This window comes from Montipora foliosa, chromosome 7, assembly GCF_036669935.1.
Source record: "Montipora foliosa isolate CH-2021 chromosome 7, ASM3666993v2, whole genome shotgun sequence".
NCBI classification, from domain to species: Eukaryota; Metazoa; Cnidaria; class Anthozoa; order Scleractinia; family Acroporidae; genus Montipora; species Montipora foliosa.
This window is the reverse complement of record NC_090875.1, coordinates 42,077,981-42,094,355: the sequence shown is the minus strand read 5'-3', so window position 1 is coordinate 42,094,355 and position 16,375 is coordinate 42,077,981. Positions and strand designations below refer to the sequence as shown.

Sequence of the window (16,375 nt, the reverse complement as noted above, 5' to 3'; positions counted from 1 at the left end):
TAATAGGTTATTATAAAAAGAAAAGCCATCTAAAAACGCCTTATATTACATCTCAAAAACGAACTGGGTGACCCCTACTTTTTATTGCTGAAAGATATTTGCTGGCTAAGATGAAACTCTCCGCAAAGTTATTTAAACAGATATATCTGGAGTGGATTTAGGGCCACCTTAAAATTTTCCATTTGTGAAAGTGACTATGGACATTCCCTCCTTATTCCTGAAACCGGTTTGAGCCACCTGAACCGTGAAAAGGTCTATTCATGCAATATCTTTCAAACAGTGGCCACCACGAGGTAATGATCAAACCACCAATTTGAAACACGAAGTGTCGAATAAACTAAGAAAAACGCAATATCATTATGCAATCTTTATTTCAGGAGAAGGCAGTTTACAGTCAATACACATCTCGTTTCTGTCTTGCAAACTCACTTAAGATGGAAGCCGCTGTCTACAAAACGGGCAGGTTGTGCTGTTAAAACAGCGACCAAGTCTACATTCACACCGTTTAGCACATTGACATGCAACAGGTATCCAGCTGAAGAACTGAGAAAAAAGGTGGAGATAACAATAGTTTCATGCCAATGGATGCAGTAATTCAATTAAATTTATGTGTTTTACTGTCTCTGACTAGTTTATGTCAACGTATAACGTGAGGGCTAAAATCCAATAGATTGGCTTTCACACGTGGCTTTTATGAATCGTATTTGTTCGTCCACTACGCGAAATGATAACCTTGCGTACGTAGCATGCATGGCATAGATGGGATCTTATCTCTGACGTCATCGTATTTTTCGGCTGTCCTCACTTATACGACTAGGGGTAATCGAAGCTTAGGCAAGTGCGTTCGATGTTTGTAGGGGTACAGGTAGCAATTGAGGGGGAGGGGTGGATGGTTCGTGCAATAGGGAATGTTATTACAGTGGAACCCCGATACAACGATCGTCGATATAACGATATCCCCGGTATAACGATAAATATGCTATGTCCCGGCAAAAGTTACAGTGAAATGTATGGGACAGAACCTCGATATAACGATCTTCGATATAACGATATTCCCGATATAACGATGAGTTAAACATAAACAATATGTACAGTAGTAAAAACAAAGTACATGTTAATTTTACCCCGATATAACGATATTTTCGGTTATTTTACGGCAATATCGTTATATCGGGAGTCTCAATATAACTATACCTCGATATAATTCCACTGCTCCCTTGGCATATCGTTATATCGGGGTTCCTCTGTACTGCATATATGAACGTAACCTGCGATCAGGCTCTATTTTAGTTTCGCGTGGTACGTAATGTGGAGTTGGCGAAACGAAAACTAGAGCCTGACCAAATTTCTCTTCGATATTCCTTCCGCCCACTTTTTTTGATTGATTGACATGTCCCTCATCGGCCAATCAAATTTACTTCCATTACACCAATACACGCGTGGACGGCAGATTCACGCTATTTTGTTTTGACCAGAGTTGATTACCGTGGGAGGAATATTATAAACGAATTCGAAAGTTACCGTTGGCTTTAATTAATTTTGAGAGAAACACATTTAAAGCATGTTGAATGTTACTTTCTGTACCTTTTCGACGACTATATTGCGGCAAAGGCCGGCGTAATTCTTCCTCCGAACTTCACTGAATATGCCGATCTTTTAAGCTTGACATCTTAATTTGTAATTGAGATAACCTAGCATTTTGTCGTTGGATGGTTTGGCAATAGATTTTTAAAGAAAAAAAGGAGAAATACATTATTCCTTTAACGTGTTTGCCCATGACGGTTTCTTTGGTGATTTTTTCGGGTAATATCTTCAGTTGCAGTGTATTTCTAGACGTTGCGCGCAGTAAAATCATGATAAATTTGGCAGTTAATTTTTTGATGGAGTTCGAACTGTAAGATGGACTCGCAAAGTTTCTTTTATTTTTGTACCATTGGTCTCTCTGGAAACATGCCATTTTAGTTTTTGGAGTGCAAGTTTTAAGTTAAATCAACTGGAAGTTTTATGAAGCAATCTTGACTCCAAATTGTGCAAACAAACCGTGTCATGTACAGTAAGTGATACACAGATATTCAAAACATGCATTCGTGTAACTTGCGATTTTATCAGCATCTCCACGTGTTGATATATATGTCCTTTGTCTCATCCAGGAAACCAATATGCATCGGCTTTCATTGCCATTTGAAAGAACCAGCTATTTAGCTTTCAAAACATCAGGAAAGTTCGTGCCAAAGTATTTTCAACCACATGGCCACAAAGCTCGACAACGGAATCCCTAATTTCACTCTTTCCAGAGATTCAAACCCGATTCTGGACAAGTAATGAGATGTTTCAGATGGTATATCTCCATTTATACAAATAAAATCAAGTAGCACCGTCCACGTCATTGTAAGAACAAAAGGCAGCAAATTTTTTCGTACACTTATGGCGGATTAGTCTCGAGGACTTCGCGAGATCTCCGCGCAATCACGATGGCATTTTCACTTCCGGCGTTTCAATAGCCAATAAGATCACGAGTTTGGTCGGCCAAAATTTGGCCGTCCGTCCGGAATTCTTGAGAGACTTTTGGTCAGGCCCAATTTTAGCGAGCGCCGACATAAGAGAACATACGGGCGAAGCTAAAAATGGGCCTGATCGCAGGTTAATATGAACGTGACAACTTGTTAGATGTAATCATTAACTATTTATTTGGAATTCTACAAGTAGACAACTACTGAAAATTATGCTAAAATGAAACTGTTACTTGCAAGTCTTTTCAGCTTGTGGTATTAAAGACCTAAGATTACTTTTCTGTGCTGAACGCTGGGACACAATAAATTTAGTTTGTTGATTTCAGTGACGTAAATATCACAAGTCATGATGAAATGGCGCGGACGAGCGTCATATCTCGGTAGATTTACTTTGTAGCACAACGGCCGCCAAGCTACACAACTCGGTAGAATTACTTTGTGGCACAACGGCTGCCAAGCAAAACAGCCCGGTTTAATGCAAGCGCGAGGAGTCGCACACATTTTCCAAGGACAGTGACGAACCATGCTTAATCCAAAGTAAAATGTTACTGAGCTTGTTTAACTTACCGACTTCAGTTCGTCAAAGTGAGGCAAACGTAATCAAGCGCCTCAAAGCGAGGCAAAAGTGTGTCGACGACGACGAAAATGCAATTCTCATACCTCGAACGCAATAAGAAGCCGTCGTTTTCAAAAATTTCAGTCCGGAAAGCGTATTTTAAAACCTCTGTTTTCGCTTACCGAAACGCCAGTTAAGGTTGGGTGTGGATGGATCGGAGGGCCAAATGGGAGGGAAAAATTGAGAGGGCCTAAATAGAGGAATAGAAACGTAATAGCCACATTGGATTTAATCGTGCTAGAAATCAGAACGGATTTAAAGCTCTGCAAATATCTGTTGTTTTCGATATTTTGGTATTTAGTGCCATATGGTTAGTTAAAAGGACACCAAAACATAAGTAAGATTCGTGATAGATGAACGCCTTTACGTGACTATTTTGTCCCCGCAATCGAGTTTTCGAGTCCACGGGGTTGTTATAAAGGCAAATTATCAAGTACTTACACATTTCTGATTTTTGGGTCTCACAGGGTGACAGAGAGGAGTAATACTGTTAGCATCCTCAATATCTTCATGATGGCCATTGGCATTCATACAATCTTCAAAACATTCTTTTTCCGACATGTGGACGGTATCACAATAGGGCTGAGATGCCCAACCATTGAAGATTACAGGATAGCCAGGAAGAATTGGATTTTTACTCCCTATGAATATATCAACAACCAAATAATTAGTACATCAGAAACACTGGAAGCAACAGTCAAAAATCTAGATCACTTACAGGCAGCCTTAAGCTCGGTATACGATTTATAGACTTTTTATGGGAAAACATACTTTGAGCTAATAAATGCTAAAATAAGCTGTAAATGTAGAAATAAAGTTTACTTACCTCTACATACGGTCGTCCTCGTCTTCTCCGTGCAATCGGAGGGCAAACTTGTGTCCGTTTTAGATGGGTTTGTGGCTTTCGAATTTTTGCGATGTGGTTAAAGAGGGAGAGGAAATGACAACTAACGACATCGCAAAAACTCGAAAGCCACAAACCCATCTAAAACGGACACAAGTTTGCCCTCCGATTGCACAGAAAAGACGAGGACAACTGTATGTAGAGGTAAGTGAACTTTATTTCTACATTTACAGCTTATTTTAGCATTTATGAGTTTTCCCATACAAAGTCTATAAATCGTATGTCGAGCTTGGGCTGCCTGTGGATCACTAACGAAAAAAACAAAAACTAAACTTTTCAACCGAGCTACAAGACATGTGCGACCATGCAGTCCAGTTGACTAGATGTTTTCCTCCCATTACCAACTTCCTTCCATTTCACTAATTCATGGTAAAGTTCACCCTAATAATTGAGACACGTAGTCGAATATATTGGGTGGTGTTCTATGCAATAACGTGCGTCGATGATACAATATAATGGTGCTTAAGCCTCAACTAAACTTCTCACTTAAATCACCTGCGTATGAACTAGGATGCCACTGCGAGTAGAAGTGCGGAATCGGACAATAAAATTAAAGACGTTGTTGTTTCTAATACGTCGGAAGTAGCGGCAAAAGAACAAGGGAATACTTCCCTGTGGTCGACCACCCATCCAAAATGGCGGAGCAATTCCATTCATTTCTAAAAAAAGCTCTTTCATCTTACAGAAAAAAAAAAGCATTCCAGAAAGCGGGACAAATTTCGCAAGCACTGAACCTATAAAGGTATACTTACATCTTACGATTGCTGAAGCACCGACAATCAAGAAAAGTAAAATCAGTTTCGTCATTTCCTGATAAGAAAAAAGTTGGTTAGCGCAATAGAGTAGAAGATCGGACACTCTCGTGAGCGGACGGCTCTACTTGCGACCACCCTGGTATATATATATATATATATATATATATAGAAGGAAATTATTGGAAACTCAACACTGGACAACTTCTTGGGAAAACTGTAATTGCCCTGAGCGGGATTTGAACCCGCAGTTCAGCAAAAGCCAACCACAAAAATTTAGAGAACGCCGCCTTGGTCTGAAAATCTGCCTTGCAGCTTGTTATACGGTGTACGGGTCCGCCAAAACAAAAATGCGTGAATGCAGAGTTTGTATGGGAAATCAAACGGTGGTATATATAAACGAATATACTAAGATGAAGTTGCTTCGCTTATCTTTGGAGTGCTCAATGCAAGAATTTTGCAGAGCCAAATACAAATGTAAGAAGGAAAGTGTTACTAGTTACTCGAGTTTCACGCTCAAGGCGATCATCAGACTGATCGTTGTCTACGAGAAGATGTCATATATAAGTGTTCAAATTTAGGAACGGTTGTAGCGACGCTTCCGGTGATTGGTTGTCGTGAAAAAGTTGTTTTCATGGCAGCATTTCGTTACCAGCTCAGATTTCTTGTTCAAGAGAAAGGCGTTTTTTGCACTCACTGGATTGCAACGAGACCTCCAGTGAGAAGAAATGCAAATGTAGAAACAAAAACCTTTGCCCTCTTGATGGTGCGTGCCTAACCAGCAACATTATATACCAAGCTACTGTCACAACAACTTCCGGTAACTCAAGATCCTACATTGGCATGACGGAAAACGAATTCAAAACACGGTACAACAACCACAAGCTTTCTTTCAATGACAAAAAACACTCACATGACACTGTACTTTCCAAGCACATCTGGGACTTAAAGGACAAAAACATCGACTACGCAATCAACTGGCGCACCATAAAAAGAGCAAAAGCAACCCTTCTCGCTGCAACCTGTGTTTATCTGAAAAACTTTGCATCTTGAGCGCAAAAAACGCCTTTCTCTTGAACAAGAAATCTGAGCTGGTAACGAAATGCCGCCATGAAAACAAGTTTTTCACGTCAACCAATCACCGGAAGCGTCGCTACAACCGTTCCTAAATTTGAACACTTATATATGACATCTTCTCGTAGACAACGATCAGTCTGATGATCGCCTTGAGCGTGAAACTCGAGTAACTAGTAACACTTTCCTTCTCACATTTGTATATATATATATATATATATATATATATATATATATATATATATATATATATATATATATATACGTACGTAAAGTAGGCTTGTATTTGCTGTACTAAGAGTGCTCTATACCATGCGGTAGGGCAATTATAAATGAATGAATAATCAGGACACGATCATACTTTTGCCTCTGGTTTTCATACAGGCCTGTTTCGTACAGGACGTTTAGTTTGTCCTGCACTCATCAGTGTGTAACCGAGAGTGATTTTATTCGTTGAAGATTACCGCTTTTTAGTCATACATGGCCGTTCGTGTTGCACGCTCCTATTTACCTAACCAAACAGCAACACTCAATAAGCGCAACGAGTTGATTAGTAAATGTAGACACAATGAGAAATACCTATTGAAGAACGTTAGGTAAATAGGAGCGTGCAACACGAACGGCCATGTATGACTAAAAAGCGGTAATCTTCAACGAATAAAATCACTCTCGGTTACACACTGATGAGTGCAGGACAAACTAAACGTCCTGTACGAAACAGGCCTGTATGAAAACCAGAGGCAAAAGTATGATCGTGTCCTGATTATTCATTCATTTATATATATATATATATATATATATATATATATATAGTGAGAATAAAAGCAGTTTACCCAACGATGAACTCCCAGTAAGAGGATCCAGAGGATACGTGTCCGTCCGTAAATCTGTAGATAGGTATAATAAAACGACGAAGAGACAAACTCTTGACAGTTCCAGCGTTTAATCGACGTTTCGGCCTTCGGCCTTCTTCAGGATAGTTTAAAAGTTAAAAATTAAAAAAGCTATATACAATATATACAATGGTTGTGAGTGGCAGAGTTACGGGCTTTTATATAGTACACAAAAAATGGAAATTAAGGTTATGTAACAAAAGAAAAGTCTTAATTACAAGCTAGGCAAAACAAAAAACAATTGATAAAAAGGGACAAACAGACTAATTAGATAAATCGTGTTATTACGTAACAAACTCCCCATTGAGGGCCTCTGAGTGAATGTGCGGGTCAATGTCATAACAAGGTCCTCAGAGAGGGCCCCTAAACAATGTAATAGATTCCCAATCGAAAGCCCCTGAATGAAAAACCAAACACAAACATAACAGAATCCCCCAATAGAGTTTTTGAACAAAGACAACAACGACTAAGTGAAGGCTAACCAAAACAAAAGGGCAAGATTACAAACTGGAAACATTCAAAGCTAGATGGGAGCTAACGAGGTCCTACAGACAGCAAAAATTACGATGATTACAAATTTGGGCTGAAAAGAATTTACACTACAATAGAGACAAAGTCAACTGTTGTAGCAGATACGATTTTTGGATTTGAATTCACGCCTTTTGTTAAGACCGTGTGGATATAATGAAAAGAGCTGTGAGGTCCAATATGCTTCTCTGGTGAGGAGCAGTTGTTCAAGATGGGTGGCATTTTTGTGGTTTACAATTTGTTCGATAATAATAGAACTAATTTGACAAATTTGATGCTCAAGAGAATTATAATGGGCCGCCAGCTCACATGTTCTTCTGTTCTTAAGCATTGATGATTTATGGTTACGAAAACGAACCTTGAATTCTGTTGAAGTGGAGCCCACGTACTGCTTTTTGCATTTGTTACAAGCAGCCAAATAAATGACATTTTTGGAAGTACAGCTTAATTTCTGATTAATCCTATATATGCGGCCCGTAGCAAAACTCTTAAACTTAGTATCTTGAATCAAAAAATGTTTACAGAGGTCACATCTTTTGTTACATTTGCAACAACCTCGATCATCTTCCAAGGTTTCATTTCTGGCTTCAATGTTCCGAAATTTAGATGGAGCTAAGATTTCTTTTAGGTTTTTTGTTCTGCGATAAGCTGGAAAAATCGACTTTGATGGAAAAATCTCTAAAAGCTCAGGAGACAATCTAAGTAAGTGGGAATGTTTTTTAATCACCTGCTGGATGTCTGGAAGAATTGGGTTGTAGTCAAGTACTAAAGGAAAAACCTTTTTCTTTGGCTTGACTCTTTTTGTTAGGAGTTCGGACCTCTCATTGCTTAATGCTTTTTCAAATTGTCTGTCCACTAGTTCCTTGCTGTAATTTTGTGAGCACAGATATCCTTTATATTCTTCACATCTCTTGTTCAAAAATTGGTCTGTAGAACAATTGCGTTTAATTCGAAGAGCCACCCCATAGGGAATTGCACGCATACAATGTGATGCATGGGTGCGAGTTCGCACCCATCACATTGTATGCGTGCAATTCCCTATATACTAAAAACAATGAAAAACAAAAGTCTTCTTTTACTTTGCTTTTGCTCTACGGGTAAGTAATTTTAAGTAAAGTATCGAAACTTTAAGGAAACCAAGACATCTCCGAGGAGATATTTTGCAAAACACCTTCGTTGGGTGCCCTGTGTTATTGAGAATTTTAGTTTTCTCTGCCATTTCTTCCTCAAAAAGGCTTTTTTGCTGGTGTGTACGATAACCAAGGTTTGCTTACCATTCCGTTTGTCATCAATAATACTTCTGTACAACGCATTTACTTTCGGGTGTTGTAAGCACCATAACTTATGTGAGCAAGAGAAATCGGATGCTGGCTGGTGGTCTCGGGTTTTGCTTTGCTACCAAAAGAGGCATATGAATGGTTGGTGGTAGGACATCCCCTCTGAGAATTTTAAGGGTCTCTTCATATTACGGGTTTTCGGTGTTTCGGTTTTAGTAACATTCAGACATCGTGTTCCGCAAACTCTCCTGAGCGAAGGTTTTCTAGAAGTAAAGACCCCAGGTCCTAAGCAAGAAACCTACATGGCGCGAGACCACTGGGAAACAATGGTTTTCGAAACTCCTTGGCATTTTTTCCTTGACAGATCACATACACGGCAAAAACTACCCCTGGGTCTTGAAGGTTGGGTAATTAATAAACCAACACGAACAAATGACAGAAAATTGCACTGAGTTCGTTAATAAACCCGGCCCGGGTTCACGGTGCCTACTATTGTCAGTATTGCGCATACGTTCTGCGCATCTCGAGATAACCGGATTTCCTATCGGTGATGCTTACTACTAACTCAGGGATATTTTGGCGCGGTTTAAAACTATCCGGAGAAAGTAGATCTTAGTAAGTACTCTCGGTATCCAAAAAGAAAATTGGGGATAACCACGCATTTTTCAGAGATAAAGAAAGCCATACATTGCTTTGCATTTTAAAGCTTTTTACAAATATTATTCATGAATTATCTTTGAAACATGCGTGGTTACCCCCATTTTTCTTTTTGGATTTCAATAAAACTTGTTAAGATCTAAATTTCTTGCATAATCACACACCGGGGCAAAAATATCTTTAATTAGTAGGCACCGTCCTTAAAATGAACTTTGGAGGCGTTGAATCCAGAAAATTCGACGGTACTGTGGTTTTAAAATGGTAAAACTGGTACCCGTTCACTCTTTGAACCTGAAAAAATCTTTATTAACTAACAACTTATTCATCTATATTTTGTTTCTTCTTTTACAGTTAATTTCAATTGTTTCTCAGCAGTTCAAAATTGTTGTTTTTTCCGTATGCTTCGATAACAGTCGGGGCCGGGAATTAGCTCTTGAGCAAGCAGCCCACTTATGCGAGAACGATGCATGTCACAACTTCTGTACCAAGGATCAGACTAACTGGATTCGTCATTGAAGAATGTAGAACACGATCTTCAGCAGCAGGGATTTTTTCCTTTATAGTTGATAACTGTAAACCCTGATGTACACCCGATGTTGCTTCCGATATGACCACAAGGTTGTTAATTTTTCAAGGTCAACTCTGTTTCCCATGATGTACAACGGTTCTCTTCGCTTACACAACTTCCCGTTCTTTTAGATTACACCGTGGCGAAAGCCAGGTGCTAAAACAAAAAAAGATCAGCATTCTATATTCGAGGTACATATGAACAGTTACTCTGACTTCACGTGCTGAGAAGTAGTGACCGGAATTCAAACAATTTTCGAGGGGGAGTAATGAACACGATATCCACGAAGACTGACTCTTTTTGGAAGTTACCAAAATTAAACGTTAATTGCGGAAGGACGTAACGAGTTAGCTTCTTTGAAGAACAAAGGACAAGTTAAGTTGTTAGTCAAAACAAAAGATTTTCTTAGTTGTTTATACATTCGAAAACTTATTTTCGCGTACGGAACAAACTAATCAACAGGTAATTGAAATGTTTTGTCCTCAACTTTAAGTTAGAATAAAGCCCAAGATCTTGAGATAATCGATAGATTCCTCTTGATAAAATAAACCAACTGTATGCCTAATCAAAATTTTCACGAGAGAATTCCCTCAATTTCCTGCCTGGATATTGTATTAACACCTTTTAAAGCGTTGCGATGCATGCTGGCTGGCCTTGGAATCTCGAATAGGTAAGATATTTTTAACCTGGAAAGGAAACAGGAAAATTTGGCATGTACTCACAAAAATGCAATTCCGTGTGCTTCAGATTAGACGGCCTTGGAGGGGTGATGGGGTGCAATTTAAATTAAGGAAACGTACTGCGCTTTTTGAAGAAATAGAAACTGGTACCATAATTTTGAATCACTGACCCTTTTAAAATATCAATTTTACATTACGGCATATTACACGGTAGTCTAGCTTGATATCGTCACCAGATGAAAATAAATACAAACATTTTTATCACTTTAGAAACCAAATTAGAGGCAATACTGGCTTTTATTCACTTGGGTTTCCAAGTGCCAAATAGATGTTTCTAGTTTGTAATTTACCACTTCACTGCCATTTCTCACAAATTCAATTACGTTGTATTAAATAACTGCACAGCTTTGAGTTCGTAAACATCACTACTTGCATGTATTTCTTCGTTTTTAGTGGATGGTACTTCTAATAACACAGGATGACTTTTACCGTACGAGGTTTTTGATGACATTTTGATGAAAGCAATTTGACAGATGTAGGGACATTTAATGATGGCGATGAAACATGTTTTTAGTGGATTTGATGATATGCTAAGGTTGCAGTGATGAAGACTTTGTCGAAGATTTTCCATTTGATCCTGATGCTTTACCACAATGATAGACTTTTTATAATTTACAGCTGTATTTCAAGATATATGGCATCAATTTGTTCATAATGCAGCTTACTTTTAGAGTGACAACAAATTTGAAACCGAAGTCAACCTGTTCGGCAATAGACCTTATTCACGATAGCCGCCATGTTGGACTTGCCTTTATCATGCAAATTAGCTACACATTTCTGAGGGGGCAAACAACACAAGTTCGAGAGATTATCACGAACATCTTAGCCACACAGATGATTTGTTTCGCGTTCGTTAAATGTTTATCACCTAAGTAGTAAAATAGAATGCTTACAACTTGAAGTTACTTCGATGTTTTTTTAGTAAAAAATGAGCAGATAACAAAGTAGAAAGTCAAAATGTCGGAGGCAATCAAAAGATATAAAATTATTATTATAAAAGGTACTTTAACATTCCACAAAAAGCGTGTCCCTCTGGAGTCCAGACAATGATGCAAAATGTGAGGGGAAGATATTAGCATACAAGAAAAACAAGCTGGGCCGGCCTCATTAGTATTCTCTATATAAAGGATTAGGAGTGTCTTATCGGGTTTGAAGCTCATGAACGTGGCGTTTTATCGGTGTTCCGTTTGACAGGCTGTTAGGCTCATGAATTATTAATGATTCTTTGAAACCAAAACAAGGTTCATTATTATCGTCCTATCTAAATTAATGAAAATAAAGCGGAGAACGCGTTCCAAACTAAAATGGGTTTTTCCAAAACCACTATTTTCCGTTGAGAAAGTGAATATTCCTCGGAGCCTATACGCTGTTCGTTGAAAATCTTATCAGTCCTAACAACAACGAAACCGGTTCAGTAAAGAAAGCCTTTATTTGACCGTCACAATTTGGCAGTCAGTTAAACATGCCAGTAAAACTTCTGAATATGCTTACCCTAAGAAAAATTGATCTCACCGCATGCAGAATGAAAATCTGCTAAAACTGAACTACATCGGCTGCGACTATCTTCCCCCGATGCAGAAATTCTGCATCATGTGCAGTGGTTAAAATAGGCCTAAGATTTACTGAATTCAGCTACCATGCAGAAATTCTGCACGCGGTGAAATCCGTGAAAATCTACAGAAACTGGACTACATCAGAAGCGACTATTTTCGCCTGATGCAGAAATTCTGCATTATGTACAGTGGTTAAAATAGGCCTATAATTTACTGAATTCAGCTACCATGCAGAAATTCTGCACGCGGTAAAATCCGTGAAAATCTACAGAAACTGAACTACATCGGCAGCGACTATTTTCCCCCGATGCAGAAATTCTGCACGCGGTAAAATCCGTGAAAATTACTTAATTCAGCTACGGATGCAGAAATTCTGCACACGGTAAAATCCGTGTGAATCTACAGAAACTGGACTACATCAGCAGCGACTATTTTCCCCCGATACAGAAATTCTGCATCATATGCAGTGGTTAAAATAGGCCTAAACTTTACTGAATTCAGCTACGATGCAGAAATTCTGCGTAAAATCCGTGAAAATCTACAGAAACTGGACTACATCAGCAGCGGCTATTTTCCTCCGATGCAGAAACCATGTTCAGTGGCTAAAACAGGCCTAAAAATGACTGAATTCGGCTGCAGAAATCGCCTGAAACTAGACTAAATAAGCAGTATTCGTAAAAGACATTGCCCAATAGGTCAATAGACTTCAGTTTACTGAAAATGGTGATGCGATCTTTTTTCTTAATGGTTGCGTCGCCAGCGCATGGTGAAAATCACACGTAGCCACCCTCGCGCAAGTGATGCGATGGCTACAGCTGACAATAACTAAAAAAATCGTTCGAAATTCAATGAGTTGATTCAATGGCATCAAAATCACGCAGGGTTTGTCAGTAACTAGTGCAGTGGCGACAATTCTCGAGAACATCGCATCATAACCGTAGCTGCGGCTAAATATCGAATACTCCATAAAATTAATCTATTAATCTATAGGAAAAACGTGGAACCGCTATTGCACCATGCATACAGTTGTTAGTTGAAACCAAAAAACCTTCAAAGATATTATATATCTACTTTTTACTAATGTATGGTTGAAGTGAAAAAGATAAGCAAACGTAATACTTAACAACTATATAGTTAGGTGTTTTCAAAGCCCAATGCTGTTTCAGAATACAGCCAGGTGTTATCAACACAGAATTGGATGAATGTCCCATGATAAGATCATTCAAAACAATCTTCCTATTTCTTTGTAACTTTTCAGTCTCGAAGAAAATACTTGGTCTAACCATTCAGATAAAGCCTCTTCAGTAGAACTTTCACATGGTGCTTTTTAGTTTTTAGTATTTCACAAAAAGTGAATTGGATTTTTTTCTCCTATATTTACATGGGCACTGGGAGTGAAGGTTTTAACAGTGTGCATTCTGGTGATTATGAATTATTTGTACTATTCCTCAGTGAGGAATACTTTTCCATTAAGTGCCTTTTTGTAGTCATCTGCAGCTTCTTTGCTTCAGTAAGTTCAAAGGAGTGGAGAATAATACACTCCTTTGGAAGAACTTCTGTCCATGGTTCCTTTGCTCTTGTAAGGCTTAAAGGTGACCACTTCCTTCTGTATGTGCCTTTCCAGGAATGGATTTTGAAATGATCTTCACTGATCTCTTTTAAAACACCAATCACTGGCTCCTCTTCACAGTTTGATAAGAAAACTGCTGCATATGTTTCAATTTGAAGCCCTTCGCAGAAAGAGTCAACACGTTCAACAGGGTTTTCTCTGTTGCTGGGGGCAACATACTTTCCAGTGTAAATCTGAAAAAGAATACAGTTTAATCAGAAAAGGTTAATTAAAGTTACCGTGTACGTTCAGAGGGAAAAAAAATCAATTTTCGTTTTTTAAGTTGGAAATAAGCTTTCCAGCAAGATCTTTCAAAAGAGTGAATATTTGGCGAGAAATTGGGATGTAAGCGATTTCCACTGGAAGTTAAACTCCACTTTGATTGACAGCATAATGTAATCATGCGGTCACGATGGTTCACCGGTACTGGTGTTTCCGCTGCTCTTTCTGCTGATGATTTAGCCCGCCTTTGTCGCTTCGGCTTGGGCCCAACCGCTTTCCTTGATGAGGTCTTTACTCTTTTAGTTTTTTCCATGACGATTACGTATACAAAATGCAATATCGACGGAAAATAAACACCGCAAATATCCAACGAAATGGCGAAGGAATTGATTACTCTGTAACGAGAGTACGTGCAAAATTGCGATAAAATCATCACAGCAGGTAACCGGAAGAAAAAGTGCCTTGCGAAACAATTGGCTAATTACCTTAATTTTAACGTCATGACTGGTTAGTCCATAAAGTCCATTCAAAATTAAAAACATGCATGCACCATGGTTTTCTTCTTTAGTGTCGGAATACAAGCTGACATTAACGTTCCAGTCCCCGGGTTGCCTGAACTAAGTAGGGCTAGGTATTGCAAAATACCCGGTACACCAAATGTCTTACTTAAAAAACTGCCTTCGCAGTCCCGCAGTCTTGAAGTGAAGTGAAGTGAAGTGAAGTTATAAGTCTCTCCCCTCGGGGCTTTTCAAGACTAATTTATTGCTGTTACGCAGTTTACAATTAATTTAGAAGGTGAAAGATGCCCCTCGTTCTTTAATAGATGTGTATGACATGTTGAGTGTCCTTAACTGAACCACAAAATGAAAGCTAAAATTTTACGAGAATGCTTAGGCCTAATCACTGAAGCGAGCGCTTAGGCTTAATCAGTAAACGCGTGCTTTCTTCTTCACACGAACTCGTGGAAAGTGTCCTTAACTGAACCACAAAATGAAAGCTAAAATTTTACGACGCAGTGGCATGGGACAGAAAATGATACATATAAACAACTCTGTTCCTAAACCGGGTATTCTGCAATCACTGCTAAGCTTTCATTTTGCTGTTCGGTTAACTACAGTTTTCATGAGATCGGGTGAAGAAGAAAGCACTCGACCGTTTACTGATTAATTAAGCCTAAACGCTCGTTTCAGTGATTAGGCCTAAGTATTCTCGTAAATTTTAAGCTTTCATTTCGCGGCTCGGTTAACTACACTTTTCACGAGATCGTGTGAAGAAGACAGCACTCATTTACTGATTAAGCTTAAGCGCTCGCTCCACTGATTAGAACTAAGCATTCTCGTAAAATTTTAGGTTTCATTTCGCGGCTCGGTTAATTACACTTTTCATGAGATCGTCTGAAGAAGAAAGCACTCGTCTACTCATTAAGCCTAAGCGCTCGCTTCAATGATTAGGCCTAAGCACTCCTAAAATTTTAGCTTTCACTTTGCCGTTCGGTGTGATTAAGCCTAAGAGCTCGCTTCAGTGATATATAATTTAGGCCTAAGCATTCTCGTAAAATTTTAGCTTTCATTTTGCGGTTTGATTAACACTTTTTACGAGATCGTCTGAAGAAATAAGAACTCGTTTACTGATTAAGCCTTTCGTAAAATTTTAGCTTTCATTTTGTGGTTCAGTTAAGGACACTCAACGTGTCATACACCTCGTTCTTTAATCCACAAATCCTAAAAACGCCACTTAACAACTGGCCGTTATTTTCAATTATTATTTAACTACTACGTGACTTCGGACCCCGGTCACAACCATTTTATTCTTCGGAGTTATCAAATATTCAGTCATCGACCACGGGACTGCGGACCGCGGTGGCAGTTCATTTTAATGCTTGCCCTTTAACAGTTTTCATTCATCGACTACGGGACTGCGGACCGCGGTGGCAGCTTAATTAAGTAGGAAGTTTGCTGGGCCGGGTATTCTGCAATCGCTCCATAAATAGCAAGCTCATCTGCGGGCATTAACGGTTGGGGAATATCTTGCGTGTTGTCCTCGTCTCCGAGCGAACAGGGTCTACATGCTGTAGTGGCGTTTTGCAATTACGTTTACCATTTGATACACTCACCGTTGTAATTTATTCCAGCCGCAGCGCAATGGTCTCCACTTCGACGCTTCTTGATAGGGGTACTTTGAAAGATAGTATCTCCTTTACGTTGACACAAAGCTTCAAGAAATTCGTTTTCCTCACTTATCCGTTTGTCGCCCATAATCACGGTTAAAAGCTGAAATGTGCCTTGCACGTATTCCGAATGTTAGTAGTATAGGAGTTGGGGGTTTCAGCGCATTTTTGCAATAATGCGCTTAAACGCCCCAACTCATACTACTTTCCATTTAATGGCTTCCATCGATGGTTTCCATCACATGGGCGTGGCCAAATATGGGCGTGGTCATTTTCGGTCTCGTATTCTTGGAAATCTATATGTT

At 39.0% G+C, this 16,375-nt stretch overlaps 1 protein-coding gene across 1 annotated transcript; it reads right to left on the bottom strand.

Moving 5' to 3' along the window:
• Window positions 1-354: 354 nt before the first annotated feature.
• Window positions 355-10,606, bottom strand: LOC138010262 (uncharacterized). Its single transcript, XM_068857196.1, has 4 exons — window positions 10,502-10,606; window positions 4,783-4,840; window positions 3,568-3,767; window positions 355-543 (listed from the first exon to the last, which is right to left on the bottom strand). Exons 2-4 carry the CDS (start codon window positions 4,835-4,837, stop codon window positions 430-432), a joined length of 369 nt encoding a protein of 122 aa, XP_068713297.1. The 5' UTR covers window positions 4,838-4,840; window positions 10,502-10,606; the 3' UTR covers window positions 355-429.
• Window positions 10,607-16,375: the final 5,769 nt, after the last annotated feature.

Coding starts and splice junctions, on each gene's coding strand:
- LOC138010262 (XM_068857196.1), bottom strand. CDS start 4,837: ATGACGAAACTGATTTTACTTTTCTTGATTGTCGGTGCTTCAGCAATC. Junction 3,768..4,782: donor TGCTTCAGCAATCGTAAGAT/GTAAGTATACCT, acceptor ATATATTCATAG/GGAGTAAAAATCCAATTCTT. Junction 544..3,567: donor GACCCAAAAATCAGAAATGT/GTAAGTACTTGA, acceptor CTTTTTTCTCAG/TTCTTCAGCTGGATACCTGT.